Source organism: Hypanus sabinus, chromosome 5, assembly GCF_030144855.1.
Source record: "Hypanus sabinus isolate sHypSab1 chromosome 5, sHypSab1.hap1, whole genome shotgun sequence".
NCBI lineage: Eukaryota > Metazoa > Chordata > Chondrichthyes > Myliobatiformes > Dasyatidae > Hypanus > Hypanus sabinus.
The window spans coordinates 158262969-158279226 of NC_082710.1; the positions used below are offsets into that span (position 1 = coordinate 158262969).

Here is a 16258-nt window from a genome sequence, read left to right on the forward strand (position 1 = left end):
TGATGTTTGACATTTTGATGTGTGGTTTCAAGGCACTGCTCCTCTCTAAAGGCTGCCATGCTTGCATATTTCCCCCACCACCACCCTCAGAAAATGTTAAAGGGCCAATTAATAGATGAGAGGAGAAATGGAAGAGGGGTTGGTAAACTGCACAATTAAACCTGGTCCTTCCTTTGCTTCAGGCCTGAAATATAGCACTCCAAATACTGCTTGCAGCTAAATTCACAAAACTTACTGCAGACCAGAGGTTAGATCTGGAATCATCCTGATCTTCATGCAATCAAGTAAACTTTTCATTCTCATGTTCAAGTTCTTCCATGCCTTCCCCCTTTACAGGTCTGTAATCACTATAAGCCATCTGGCCTTTCAACTCTGTTCTTTCAACATTGGCTTCTGACACAAAGTCTATTTTCTCCCACTTCTGCTGGACTTATCATAAGCCATTCAGGAACCAAGATCTGGATTTCCTGACCGAGCTCTCTCTGCCTTTCCACCTCTTCCCCCGAACAGTCTCCTTGAAACCATCTCCTTCGACAAACTGCCAGTCTTTCATCCTAGTCTTACTGGTTTGGTGCTGCCTCTCGCCCGATTATACCTTGGGATTCCTTCCTGCTCTGAGGAGATGGGAATTGCAAGCTGTTGTTTTCTGAAATTAGTGAGTGACAGTAAAATATGTGGTAGGTAACAGGATTGTTACCGATTGCACTGACAGGCATACTGAAGTACCTTGGAAGTTCAGTCTGCAGCTGATGGGAGCTGGTTGATACAGTACTTACACACAGATTCATTCTGGGGTAAACACAACACTCTAATGAGACTGAGCTTCTGTATCACTCAGCAGATTAAAGATTTTTAGCAAGATCTAAGAATTGAACTGCAGACGACTATATTAAAAAGAAATCCAAATATTGTGCTATTACTCTCACCTTCTCCTTACCAGATTCTGGTAATTGCTCTAAAATATCATTCCCAAGAAAGAACTTTGTGCTTCCCAGATTTCTTCAGAAGGTACTCTCTGGCAGTTCCAACCTTCACACTAACAGATCTAGGATTGTCTGTTGCATTGTTGATGGGTACTGGGGTAGAAATCTTCCTCCCCTCCCCCCCACTTTCCTCCCAACATTCACCACCAGCTGCTCCAAGCAACTTTCCTATCTGATTCATGAAATGTATCACAACTCCATTGCAGTGAGCACTGCCATCCAGACCTCCCAAATTCTGTTCCCCCTCAGGAGCCATTTCATTTCTATTTCTCAACCGCATCACAAAATGGCTCAGACCAATTCCGTGTAAGTAGACATTGCCGGATGCTGTCATGGTGACGTGTTTTCTAGATGGTTATTTGTGGCGCCCGCTCACGGAGGCAATCAGCCAACACTGAATTTGTTGGCACTTTTTAAAGTTTCTGCACACACAGGTACTTCTTTACCCTGCATGGCACAGCGAGCATCTGGCAGTGACTATCACACTCAAGAGAGCTACCAGATATGACTGAGCACCAAAGACTCTCTCAGGTGCATCAAATTCAGAAAACAAGAGTGGCTGAGGGGGATAGATTAAAGTGGGAGTGGGACCGGCTGCAATATTAATGGCTGCGGCACCAAAATTCAGCCAACTTCAAAGAGGTCATTATGTTGTAAACAGTGCGACAAACCTGAGTGTATGTTGGCAAAAATGGCTGCACAACCTGTGAGCAGCCTTATGACCACTGAAGAGTGCAAACTCTTTGTTCCCTCATTCCAAGCTAATGCTCCCACTCAAATCGCCCATCCTCCTAACCCACCCGATTCACTTCCTCTGAGATGGGCGATCACGTAGAAGAGTTAAAAACAAACAAAAAAAAACATACATGAGGTTACCATTGGCCTCCTGGTTTTCCCACTTGTACATAACCAGGGAAAAACCCTGGCTGTTTACTACATAGCAGACTATTTCCCTGATCAAACCTCATCACTGCAAACTTGCCAGGTGTTGGCCCAAACTGAGCTGAGTTTTTTAAACCAGGGAGGAGAGTTTAAAAATCTGGGCCCCTTCCTGATTTTACCCCATTCCCCCATCACCACTCGGATATGCATGACACTTATTTTTTCACACAAAACTGCTGGTCAATTCCCCCACAGCAACACCAGTACAGTTGTCCCTGCCAGTTTTTAAGGATGAATTAAAGACTGATTCTGAAAAAGCAAACAGAATAGTGCATGGCATGGACTGTGTTCTCACCAAGAAACATTTGCTGCGTCAGCAATCAAGGGCAGGAACACTAATTTGGCTGCAGCAGAGTGGGGCAAGAGGAGGAAATTAGCAGCAGTTTGCTTCGATGAGGTTTGAACTGGGACAATACTATCCCGACAAGAATGAATTGCTGGCGCTTCTCCCTCAGTGTCATTTGTTGATCTTTGAGGTGATGATTTTCTGTACCTGAACGTCGATTATCCGCTGCTTGGCATCGATGGCCTCCTGCATGTTGGCGTGATCTTTTCTCAACTCGTCTTCCACTACCATTAACCTGTGGAAAGAGGCAAAAAGCCACAGAATGTTAGTGATGGGAGAGATAGGTGGCAGGCAGAATAAGGGATGTACTCAAACATCCCACTATTAGTTCAGGATCACTGTCTTTTCATTGTTAGAACTTAGTATCAAACTGTGAGCATATGCATGTAAGATACTCAGCTGACATATTGTGGAGATCATGCTTAAAGAAGAACATTAAAGGGTGAAGATTAAATTTAATAGAAGGACACCTAGAAGTATGATTGATTTTGATGACGGATCAGAGACATAGACTTAAAACAGAAACAGAGTATGCTGGAAATACTTAGCAAGTCAAGTAGCATCTATAGAGAGAGAAAACAGAGTTAATGTTTCAGGTTAACATTCTACAGATGGCCCTCCTCACAGACAAATTCCCAGCTGATGAGAAATGATCAACACTGTGTTTCGCTCAGGGAAAAGTTGACTTTAAAAGGGAGGACTGAGAAAAATGAAGAACTTTGTGGAATTATTTTTGCAGGTTAACCCAGGTAGTATCGCTATTTGTAGGGCTTATTGGGCAGAAAATAGCTACTGCTAGTACAATGGTGACCCTATTCAAAAAATTTCTGTAATGATTTCATTTCTGGTATTGCTTGATCTACAAATGTGGCTTTTTTATTTTTTGTAATCTTACTTTAATCAGCGCAAACTTATTTTTAGAATCCGATTGCAGCACCTCACACCTCAAAGTGATAAATGCCATCTGCCATTCAGCTGCCAAGTTGCTAAGTATACGTAGGCCTCATTGAATGCTTGCCTTTGCTTGCAATATCCTGTTTTCCTACGCAGTTTGGCACCACCTCGTAACATATGTCTATCTTATGTGATGGAACACCTTCAAGAAGTAGTTTTAAAATACCCAAGATGCCTGGTTGCTGTGGAATCCAGCTAATTTTTGTATCATTGGCACAAAAGATAAATAGCACATTTTAAAGTCAAATCATTGTTTCTTTGCGCAAGCTTCCGGGGGGCGGGGGGGTGGGGAGAATGATAAAGAAGAACTTGCATTTACATAATCCCTTTCATAAATTCAGAACAGCTCAAAGTAGGTGAAAACCATAGTACTGTGATTCAGCACAACTCCATTTTGTAGAGAAGTTTTACTAGTTGAGGGTGAAACCTTGATATCTACACAAGTTGTCTAATGAGGAAAAGAACTTGCAAGAAAACAGATGATCTAGTCAATTAGGCAGAGGATAGACGTTAATGCAGAAAGATATGAGGTAATCCACATATTCCTTGCTCTGTATCCCCTCCTTACCTCCTTTCCTTCTATTCATGGTCCATTACTCTCTCCGATAAGATTCTATCTTTTTTGTTACCTTCAACTACTACGTCCTAGTTTCCTACATCCTTCCCACTCTCCCCCTCCCTCATCTGCTCTTGAACTACCCCTTCTCCCCTACCATTTTATATAGGCTATCTACCCTCTTTCTTTCCAGTCCTGATGAAAGGTCTCAGCCTGAAACACTGACTGTCAATTTCCTTCCAGAGATACTGCTTGGCTTGCTGAGATCATCCAACATTCGAATTGCTTGAGGTAATCCATGAGCTAAGGTGCAACAAAGCAACAGAATATAGAATAGGAGAATACTGAGTGGTATGGAGAAGGGGGGGGGGGTGGGTGGCTACAGAGTCTACGTGCACAAATTCTTAAAGACAGCAGGAGAGGTCATATGTTTGTTAAATTGGCACATACGATTACCTCCTTTATTAGCTGAGGCTTGAATATAAGTACAGGAAGGAGATACCAGAACACAAGTTAAGCTGCAGCTTGAGTAACCATTTCTGGTAGGATGTGATTTTGTGCTGGGGATGGTGCAGAGAGAAATATTAAAGCTCTGTTTTGATAGGTGGATTACAGTCACGAAAAATAGATTAGATAAATACAGACTGTTTCATTTAAAACAAAGGAGGTTGATATGAGACTAAACTGATGTGTATAAAATCACCAGGGAGCAGCTGAACCTAAGATTATAAGACTTGGGAGCTGAATTTGGCCATTTGCCCATTGAGTTTCCTCCACCATTCCATCATGGTTGACTTAATATACCTCTCAACCCCATTTTCCCGCATTCTCCCTGTAACCTTTGACACACCGACTAATCAAGAATCTATCAACCTCCACTTTAAATATACCCAATGACTTGGCCTCATAGCCATCAGTGGCAATGACTTCCACAGATTCACTATACTGGGGCTACAGAAATTCCTCGCCATCTGTTTTAAATGGACGTACCTCTATTCGGAGGCTAGGCCCTCAGGTTCTAGACTCCCCCACTATTGGAAAATTCCTCTCCACATCTAGTCTATCTGTACCTTTCAATATTCGATAGGTTTCAATGAGATCCTCCATCATTCTTCTAAACTCCAACAAGTACAGGCCAAGAGCCATCGAACACTCCTCATTTGTTAACCCTGTCATTCTAGGAATCACTCTCACAAACCTCCTCTAGACCTCTCCAATGCCAGCACATCTCTTCTTAGATAAGGGGCCAAAAACTGCTCACAATATTCCAAGAATGGTCTGACCAATGCCTTATGAAGCCTCAGCATTACATCCTTTCTTTTATATTCTAGTCCTCTCCAAATAAATGTTAACATTGCATTTGCCTTCCTCAACTCAATCTGCAAGTTAACCTGTTGGAAATGGTGCATCAGGACTCCCAAAGTCCCTCTGCACTCTGATTTTAAAATTTTCTCCTTGTTTAGAAAATAGTTTACATCTTTAGTCGTTCTACCAAAGTGCATGACCAAACACTTTCCTACATAGTATTCCATCTGACACTTCTTTGTCCATTCTCCCATTCTAAGCTCTTCTGCATGTTCCCTGCTTTCTCAACACTACCTTCTCCTCTACCCATCTTCGTATCATCTGCAAACTTGGCCACAAACCCATCATTTCTGCTACCCCAACCATTGACATAAAACATGAAACGAACGGTCTTAACACCGATCCCTTTGGAACAGCACTAGTCATTGGCAGCAACCAGAATAAACCCCTTTATCCCCACTCTTTGCCTCCTACCAATCTTCCAACCATGCTAGAATCTTTCCTGCAATACCACGGGCTCTTATCTTGTTTAGCGACCTCATGTGTGGCACCTTGACAAAGGTCTTCTGAAAATCCAGGTAAACAACGTCCACTGACTCTCCTTTGTCTATCGTGCCTGTTATTTCCTCGAAGAATTCCAACAGATTGCCAGGCAATATTTCCCCTTAAGTAAGCCATGCTTACTTTATCATGTGTCTCCAAGTACCCTGAAACCTCATGGACTCCAACATCTTCCCAACCACTGATGTCAGGATATTTGGCCTATACTTTTCTTTTTAATACCTCCTTCCCTTTTTAAAGAGTGGAGTGACATTTACAATTTTCCAGTCTACTGGAACCATTCCAGAATCTGGTGATTCTTGAAAGATCATTATTAATGTCTCCACAATCTCTTCAGCTATCTCTTTCAGAACCCTGGGGTATAGTCCATCTGGTCTGGATTAACATAACTTCAGACCTTTCAGTTTCCCAAGCACCTTCTCCTTTGTAATAACAACTACATTCACTTCCGCCCCCTGAAGCTCTCGAATTTCTGGCATACTGCACGTCTCATCCACAGTGAAGATTGATGCAAAATATTTAGTAAGTTTGTCCACTGTTTCTTACTCCTCCCCTATGGCTCTGTAATTTCCCTTACTCCACGGTAATATTGATACTTCCCACTTTAGCTTCTCCATCTCAAATTGCACAGGAATTCTATCATATTATGATCACCGCCTCCTTCACAATAAACTTCCTGATGTAATCTGGTTTATTACACACACTTAGTCCGGAACTGACTTTCCCCTAGTGGGCTCAACCACAGGATGCTTTAAAAAGCCACCTCGTAGGCATTCTACAAACTCCCTCTCTTGGGAACCAGCACCAACTTGATTTTCCCAATCTACCTGCATATTGAAATGCCCTATGACAATTGACAATAGACAATAGGTGCAGAAGTAGACCATTCGGCCCCTCGAGTCTGCACCGCCATTCTGAGATCATGGCTGATCACTCACTATCAATACCCAGTCCCTGCCTTGTCCCCATATCCCTTGATTCCCCTATCCATCAGATATCTATCTAGCTCCTTCTTGAAAGCATCCAGAGAATTGGCCTCCACCGTCTTCCGAGGCAGTGCATTCCACACCTCCACAACTCTCTGGGAGAAGAAGCTCTTCCTCAACTCTGTTTTAATTAACTGACCTCTTATTCTCAATCCATGCCCTCTGGTACTGGACTCTCCCAACATCTGGAACATATTTCCTGCCTTAATCCTATCAAATCCTTTAATTATCTTAAACGTTTCAATCAGATCCCCTCTCAATCCCCTCAATTCCAGCATGTACAAGCCCAATCTCACCAATCTCTCTGCGTAAGACAGCCCTGCCATCCCAGGAATCAACCTAGTGAATCTACGCTGCACTTCCTCAATTGCCAGAATGTCCTTCCTTAAACCTGGAGACCAAAACTGTACACAATATTCCAGGTGTAGTCTCACCAGGGCCCTGTACAAATACAAAAGGACATCCTTGCTCTTGTACTCAATTCCCCTTGTAACAAAGGCCAACATTCCATTTGCCCTCTTCACTGCCTGTTGCACTTGCTCATTCACCTTCATTGACTGGTGAACTAGGACTCCTAGGTCTCTTTGCATTTCTCCCTTACCTAACTCTACACCGTTCAGACAATACTCTGCCCTCTTGTTCCTGCTTCCAAAGTGGATAACTTCACATTTATTCACATTGAATGACATCTGCCAAGTATCTGCCCACTCACCCAGCCTATCCAAGTCTCCCTGTATTCTCCTAACGTCCTCTTCGCATGTCACACTGCCACCCAGTTTAGTATCGTCAGCAAACTTGCTGATATAGTTTTCAATGCCCTCATCTAAATCGTTGACATAAATCGTAAAGAGCTGTGGTCCCAATACAGAGCCCTGTGGTACCCCACTAGTCACCTCCAGCCAGTCCGAGAAACACCCATTCACTGCTACCCTTTGCTTTCTATCTGCCAACCAGTTTTCTATCCATGTTGAAACCCTGCCCCCAATGCCATGAGCTCTGATTTTACTCACCAATCTCCTATGTGTCACCTTATCGAATGCCTTCTGAAAATCTAGGTACACAACATCCACTGGCTTACCCTCGTCTAACATCCTTGTTACACCTTCAAAAAACTCCAACAGATTAGTCAAGCATGATTTGCCCTTGGTAAATCCAAGCTGGCTCGGCCTAATCCTATTTCTGCCATCAAGATGTGCCACTATTTCGTCCTTAATAATGGACTCAAGCATCTTCCCCACAACTGACGTTAGGCTAAGAGGGCAATAAGTTCTCCGTTTTCTCCTTCCCTCCCTTCTTGAAAAGTGGGATAACATTAGCCACTCTCCAATCTTCAGGAACTGATCCTGAATCTAAGGAACATTGGAAAATGATTACCAATGCATCCGCAATTTCCTGAGCCACCTCTTTTAGAACCCTCGGATGCAGGCCATCTGGACCCGGGGATTTATTAGCCTTCAGTCCTACCAGTCTACTCATCACATTTTCTTTCCTAATGTCAATCTGTCTCAATTCCTCTGATATCGTATGATCCTGGCCCATCCATATATCTGGGAGATTGCTTGTGTCCTCCCTGGTGAAGACAGATCTAAAGTACGCATTAAATTCTGTTGCCATTTCCCTGTTTCCCATAACAATTTCTCCCAATTCATTCTTCAAGGGGCCAACATTGTTCTTAACTATCTTCTTTCTCTTCACATAGCTAAAAAAGCTTTTGCTATCCCCTTTTATATTCCTGGCTAGTCTGAGCTCATACCTGATTTTTTCTCTCTGTATTGCTTTTTTAGTTAAGATCTGCTGTTCCTTAAAACTTTCCCAATCATCTGTATTCCCACTCATCTTAGCCCTGTCATACTTCTTGTTCTTTAATGCTATACAATCTCTGACTTCCTTTGTCAACCACTGTGGCCCCTTCCCCCTCTTTGAATCTTTCCTTCTCATTGGAATGAACTGCTTTTGCATCTTTTGTATTATCCCCAAGAATATCTGCCACTGCTGATCCACTGTCTTTCCTGCCAGGGCATCCGCCCATTTAACTTTGGCCAGCTCTTCCCTCATGGCTCCGGAGTCTCCTTTATTTAATTGCAACATTGACACCTCTGATCTGCCCTTATCCCTCTCAAATTGTAGATAAAAACTTATCATGTTATGATCACTACTTCCTAATGGCTCCTTTACTTCAAGATCACTTATCAATTCCTGTTCATTACACATTACCAAGTCCAAAATAGCCTCGTTCCTGGTTGGCTCAAGCACAAGCTGATCCAAAAATACATCCCTTAGACCGGGGGTCGGCAACCCGCGGCTCCGGAGCCACATGTGGCTCTTTTACGTCTGTGCTGCGGCTCCCTGTTGCTTTGGGAAATAATTGGTCAGTATTTAATTAAAATGAATTTTATGTTAGTTTGTTAGTTTTTGAAATGTAATTCTAAATTTGAAGATTATGGTGATCTTGTACAATCTAATTAAGACGTTGTGGCGACCCATTTCCTGACACAATTAGCCAGCGTTCAGGCTAAGGGAGATAGCCTACGGGGGTTTGTGAGTACGTGTCTTTTGCAGCATCCGCGCCCATGGGGGGCGGGTTGAGGGAGGCTTAAAAACAAGGCTGTTTAGTTCGAATAAAGCTATCTTTGACTGCAGTTTACTGACTGCGTGTAGCACACCGCTACAACGTGTTTTTATCGCTGGCTGTCCAGAAGGTGCTGAAACGCTTTGTCGCGTGTCTGGAAGAAGTGAAAACTTTCCTGGGCAGCAAAGGGCCCACCTTTCCTGAGCTGGAACAGCCAGAGTGGCTGGAAAAGCTACACTTCATGGTAGACATGACAGCGCACCTGAACACGCTGAACACAGCTCTTCAGGGGTAAGGACGTACAGCCCTGCACATGTTGGAGGATGTTTTGGCATTCGAGCGCAAGTTGACAGTGCTTGCCAGAGATTTACAGAAAGGCACATTGTCTCACTTCCCCAATTTGAGAGAGTTCAAACAAGGTCACGACATGATAAATTCAGAGTATTTACATTCTGCAATCATCACAATGCAAACATCGTTAGGGAAACGCTTCTGTGAGTTCAGAGAGGAAAAAAACACATTATCCTTCCCGGTCACTCCCCTAAGCATCGATCCATCCCTACTGAATACGACTGCATTGGCAGGTGTGAGTCAACCTGACCAAGTATGATAAATATTTAAATTGCCTATTATTTTACGTATATTCATATGTTTTCATTGTTCAGTGAAATAGTCCTTTTATTTTTCAGGTTGACAGCTGGCTGACGTTATTTTTGGTTTGCTGCTGGCGGCAAATTTAAGTTTGGCGTTTTTCATAAATACAAGAAGGACTCAAATAGACGTTGAGTATTTTACTTAAAAGTAACCTTCAACCCAACGTCTTTTTTTCGGAGTTCAAAATGTTTTTGTTGCATGCAGAAATGTAATTTCGTTTTCTCTGCAGGAGTTCATCAATTTCATAAATGCAACACATTATAGTTTGTTTATACATAGCATAAAGGCAAAACAAAACGTTGTATGCAGTGTTATTTCATTTTAAATGTCAAACGGGTCTTGCGACTCCCAGTGTTTTCTTTTCTGTGGGAAATGGGTCCATATGGCTCTTTCAGTGGTAAAGGTTGCTGACCCCTGCCTTAGACACTCCACAAACTCCCTATCCTGGGGTCCAGCACCTACCTGATTCTCCCAGTTCACCTGCATGTTGAAATCTCCCATAACGACTGCATTACCTTTAGCACATGCCAATGTTAACTCCCTAATCAACTTGTACCCAATATCCACGCTACTGTTTGGGGGCCTGTACACAACACCCATTAGGGTCTTTTTACCCTTACTGTTCCTCAGCTCAATCCACACAGACTCTACTTCCCCTGTTCCCAAGTCACCTCTTGCTAAGGACTGAATCTCATTCCTCACCAACAGGGCCACCCCACCCCCTCTTCCCATATTTCTGTCTCTACGATAGCACGTAAACCCTGGTACACTCAATTCCCAGGCCTGATCCCCTTGCAGCCATGTCTCCGTTATCCCAACAATATCGTAGTTCCCCATTTTCATCTGAGCTTCAAGCTCATCAAGGCAATCATAATATTGCCCTTTTTACATGCCCTTTCCATCTCCCTTTCTAATTTATATACCAGATCCTGGCTACTGTTTGGAGGCCTATATATAACTGCCATCAGGGTCCTTTTATCCTTGCAGTTTCTTAACTCTACTCACAAGGATTGTTGATCTTCCGATCCTGTAACCTTTAAGGATTTGATTTCATTTTATACCAACAGATCCACCCATACCCTTCTGCTCACCTACCTGTTCTTTTGATACAATACGTATTGTATCAGAGTTTACAGTGGGACATCGATAGGATGCAGAACTCGGCTGAGAAGTGGCAGATGGACTTCAACCCAGGTAAGTGTGAAGTGGTTCATTTTGGTAGGTCCAATTTGAATACAGAATATAATATAAATGGTAAGACTTTAGACAGTGTAGAGGATCTGAGAGACCTTGAGGTCCGTGTCGACAGGACACTCAAAGCTGCTGCGCAGGTTGAGAGTTAAGAAGGTATATGGTGTGTTGGCATTCATCAACTGTGGGATTGAGTTAAAGAGCTGTGAGGTAATGTTATGGTAATGTAAGGCAATGTGTTCATTGCTGGTCACATCACTACAGGAAGGATGTGGATGCTATAGAAAGTGCAGAGGAGATTTACAAGGATGTTGCCTGGATCGGAGAGCATACCTTATGAGAATAGGCTGAGTGAACTCGCCCTTTTAACCTTGGAGTGATGGAGGATGAGAGGTGACCTGATAGAGGTTCATAAGATGATGAGAAGCACTGATTGTGTGGATAGTCAGAGGCTTTTTCCCAGGGTTGAAATGGCTAACGCGAGGGGGCATAGTTTTAAGGTGCTTGGAAACAGGTACTGAGGGAATGTCAGGGTTCAGTTTTTCGCACAGAGTGGTGGGTGTCTGGAATGCACTGCCGGTGGCAGTGGTGGAAGTGGATACAATAGGATCTTTTAAGAGCCTCTTAGATAGGTACATGGAGCTTAGAACAATAGAGGGTTATGTGCAACGGAAATTCTAGGCAGGTTCTAGCATCGGTTACATGGTCGATACAACATCGTGGGCTGAAAGGTCTGTGATGTGCTGCAAGTTTCTATGTTCTATATTCCAGATTTAATTCTCAAGCAACCACAGTATTTCTGCTAAATTACAGCATCATGGTTTTCACCTACTTTGGGGCAGTCTGAAGTTATGAAAGGTGTGATGTTAGTTTAGAGCCTTTGGAGCTGTCCATACTCCCACTGGTTCAATATTCTTTTTAAAGAACTAAGCCTGCTTATTGGTTTGACCCATTTGTAGTTCCAATCCATATCAATCTGGTTAACTAGTCTCTGTGGCCAATGTTTAAAGACATTAATTTAGTGGTCCAAGAAGACAGAGTATTACTTCAAACATAATCAGAACATTGAAAGTTAATACAGTCTTGCATATGATATCCAATCCTGAGAATTAATGAAAATTGTATGTACATTTGTTCGTAAATGTCCTAAAATGGCACTTCATTTGAATCTGCCAGTTCTGTAATTTTCATTGGTCGATCTTACTAATCAGGTACATTTCTATCGGGGCACATTTGAGAGCATCCTGACTGGCTGTATCAACGCCTGGTATGGGAACTGTACCTCCCTTAATCGCAGGACTCTGCAGAGAGTGGTGCAGATAGTCCAGCACATCTGCAGTTCTGAATTTCCCATGATTCAGGACATTTACAAGGTGTGTAAAAAGGGCCTGAAAGATCACTGGGGACCCAAACCATCCCAACCACAATCTATTCCGCTGCTACCATCCGGAAAGCGGTACCACAGCATAAAAGCCAGGACCGGCAGGGACAGCTTCTTCCACCAGGCTATCAGACAGATTAATTCATGCTGACTTGAGTGTACTCTATATTACATTGACTGTTCTATTTATTATAAATTACAATGATAGCACATTGCACATTTAGATGGAGACGTAACATAAAGATTTTTACTCTGCATGTATGTGAAGCATGTAAGAAATAAATTCAATTCAAATTTTCAGCATTATGTGGGGCCAATGTCTCTGTGATTCCCTTCAGCACCAGTTCATCTTCACCACTGCTGACACTTCTTCTAACAATTCCTTGCTATGCAATTCTTGTCCCTTTACTATCCAGGGACCCAGACACACCTTCCAGGTGAACCAACAATGTACTTGTGGTTCTTTCAATTTGGTACATTGCATTTGGTCCTCACAATGTGATCTCCACTACAGTAGAGAGACTTGTGCAGATTGCGTGTCCACTATGCAGAATACCTTTGTTCAGTCTGATCCTGAGCTTCCAGTTGCCTATCCCTTGAATTCTTCATTCCCCACCCACTCTGACCTCTATGGATATGACCTCTCAGACATTTCCAATAAAACCCAACATCTTATCTTATCAGGAACAGCATATTATCTTCCGTCTAGCCAAGTGAATGTCTCTGGGAGTTAATACTAAACTCAACAACACAAGAGGTTCTGCAAGATGCTGGAAATCCAGCACAAATCTGTGCTGAAGATTCAGAACTGATGTACGATGTCAGCCCAAAATAGCGACAGTTAATTCCCTTCCATAGATGCCGTTTGACCTGCTGAGTTCCTCCAGCACTTGGTGTGTGTTGTACTGAACTGAGCAATTTAGATAACAACCTTTCTGGTCTGTATTAGTACTGGCCTGATCAGTTACACAGACTGTTAATTCAATTTCTTTTCTCTCTCCACAGGTGCAACCAGGTGTTTTTCCAGCAATCTGCTTTATTTCAGATTTCTAAACTTCTCTCTCTATTGTCATTCATCTGCTCCAGACACATCCATTGTAAATAACAATACACCACCCTCAGCCATCTGTGTCATTCTGATCCTCTTGAATCAGGGATATTACCTTTCTGAAAGTCAGCATCTCCAATAAAGCATCACAATCTATCACTAGCGCCAGTCCATTAAAATGTGCGATTCCTGGAGCAGGATTTCAACCCATGGCCTTCTATATTATGGTTCTACTGACCCAGTAATGCTGACACTCAGTGAGATGACGTAGATCACAATTTGGAAATACAATCATGGGTTTAACAGTGACATCTGGCATCAATAGTTTAAGGACATGCATGACTTCTTTGAAAAAGGAACAGAGAGCATTTAAAGGACATATAAGTTCTTGTGTCTGTGAGCTTTCCACAATATAGGTTGGCATGATCTATGGTTTCTATCTAAATGGTGTGTCCTATCTTTCAATCATGGGTGGCAGAGTAGCATAGTGGTTAGGCTAATGCTTTATAGCACCAGCTGTAAGATTGTGGTTCAATTCCTACCACTATCTATACGGAGTTCATTAGGGTCTTCCTGTGAACGTGTGGGTTTCATTCCTCCCACATTCCAAAGGTGTACGAGTTAGGGTTAGTAAATTGTGGGCAAACTATATTGGCATTATGTGCTGACATCTGTGGGCTGCTCCCAGCACATCTCAGACTGTTTCGGTATTTATCACAAATTGCATATTTCACTGTATGTTTTTATGTATATGTGACAAATAAAGCTAACCTTTAACCTTTATCCTATTGGTAAGATTCAGTGCCTTATTGATTGATTTGGAAAATGGAATGGAGCGGAACAGAAAGGCCCCTCTGGCCCTTTGAACTGCCCAGCAATACCCCAATTTAACCCTAACCTAATCATGGGACAATTTACAATGATTAATTAATCTACCAACTGGTACACCTTTGGACTGTGGAAGGAAACCAGAATACACGGAGGAAACCCATGGACTGACAGGGAGAACATACAAACTGTTGACAGACAGCGGTGGGATTTGAACCCGGGTCACTGGTACTGTAAAGTGTTGTGCTAACCATTATATACTACAGGCTTGTCTCCCAGAATGAGCTCTCTAGGTTTTCTTATAGATGGATTACAAAATTTGTCTGGAATGGCACAGTGATGCTAAATAAATGATTTAATGGAGTCAAAGTCCTAAAACTTACTGTCCAAGAGGGGGAAAAAACCTAAATTGGTGCAAGTCACATTTAAAAGAGAAACATAGGAAGAACTTGACCAAAAGGATGCAGGAGAATAAAATTACTTAGAGCAAGGCCAAATGTACAGGGATCGGAATATATGACTGGCATTTTTGGAGATTTTTATTTAAATGGCTGTATTCCTACATCCTTTTGTGAGTGTAATATCTCAATAGGAGCTTTCATGAGGTTCTTATAAGAGACAGATGGATGTACATAAAATGGAAGGATATGGACTTTGTTTGGCAGAAAGGTTTAGTTTAGTTGGCGTTAGGTATAATTAAAGTGGAGCTTGAAAGTTTCTCGATTGATCAGGGGAAAAGGATGGAGAATGATGTTGAAAGGGATAATAAATACGCCATGATTGAATGGTGAAACAGAGTTAATGGGTGGAATACCCTAATTCTGCTCCTGTATTGTTCTATGATTTATGTTCTATAATAACGTTCAAGCAGCAGATAAAACACCGTGAGCATTGCACTTCCTGAATGAGAAGCTCAGATGCCAGAGTGGGGTCTGTTTTTTTTACTTAATGGGCATGAGGGTGACTGTCTGGAAGTCTTCCCTTGGTCCTGGACCTAGCAGGAGAACCAATGAAGTCTTCATCTTTGCAGCCAGTTTCATTAAGAAATTGCTGTTAGATTTTTGGCATATAGAGTAAAAAAAAATAAGACTTGTTCTGTGGGAATTGTTAATTACGAAAGTTTCTGACATCTGTTGGAAAAGCCAAGCCAGAGAAACAAATGAATGATGATTGTCAGATTACATACTCCCTTACATTTCAATGCAAGATTGCACAATTCTGACAAATCATCAGCATTTATAAAGTAGTCAGATTCAGGAACAGCACTGAGGTGCAGAGTTGAAGTCCCTCACTCAGATTGGTTACAGTCATTATATACAGTACATATCTGGCAGATGGAATTTATCTGAATTTCCCTGAACATGACAACGTAGGTAGATAGGGTAGCAAAGAAGGCATTTGGCAGAAACTGGAACATATGCTATAAATGTACAAATTGTTAGTGAGACCACACTTGAAATATTTGGTCCAATTCTGGTTGCCCAGCCAAAGGAAGAATTGTAGCGGTGTGCTACAAGCAGCGCTAAAATTACGACACGGAGTCGGTAACTGCAGTTGAAGGAAAAACTTTATTCGAAAACTTCAGCCTCACTTTTAAGCCTCTGTCAACCGGCCCCCCATGGCGAAGAGGCTCCAAAGCTCTGTGCTCGCAAACCCCCGTAGGCTATCTAATTGTGAGTCGGTTCGCATACGCTAGGAAATGAGCCGCCACAGAATGTTATTAAGCCAGGAAAGGATGCAGAGAAGATTCACAAGAAAGCTACTGGGACTTGACTGATTAAGTTAGTCGGAGAGGCTGGATAGGCTGGGGGCTTCTTCCTGTGGATAACCTTTGTGTTAAGTTCTGAGATGACCTTATAGTGGCATATATGAGGGAAATACAGAAGGGTGATGATCACAGTCTCTTTTCCAGGATAGGAGAGTTTAGATTTAACCTGAGAGGAGAGATTTAAAA

General features: G+C 42.4%; 1 protein-coding gene across 13 annotated transcripts in view; it reads right to left on the reverse strand.

Moving 5' to 3' along the window:
- Nucleotides 1-16258, reverse strand: part of syngap1a (synaptic Ras GTPase activating protein 1a) — a 640363-nt gene that overhangs the window by 76424 nt on the left and 547681 nt on the right. For all 13 annotated transcript variants that reach the window (XM_059970722.1, XM_059970723.1, XM_059970719.1 and 10 more), the window contains one exon: nt 2419-2506. In XM_059970722.1, the coding sequence (XP_059826705.1) occupies nt 2419-2506 (88 nt within the window). The remainder of the gene's footprint in view (nt 1-2418; nt 2507-16258) is intronic.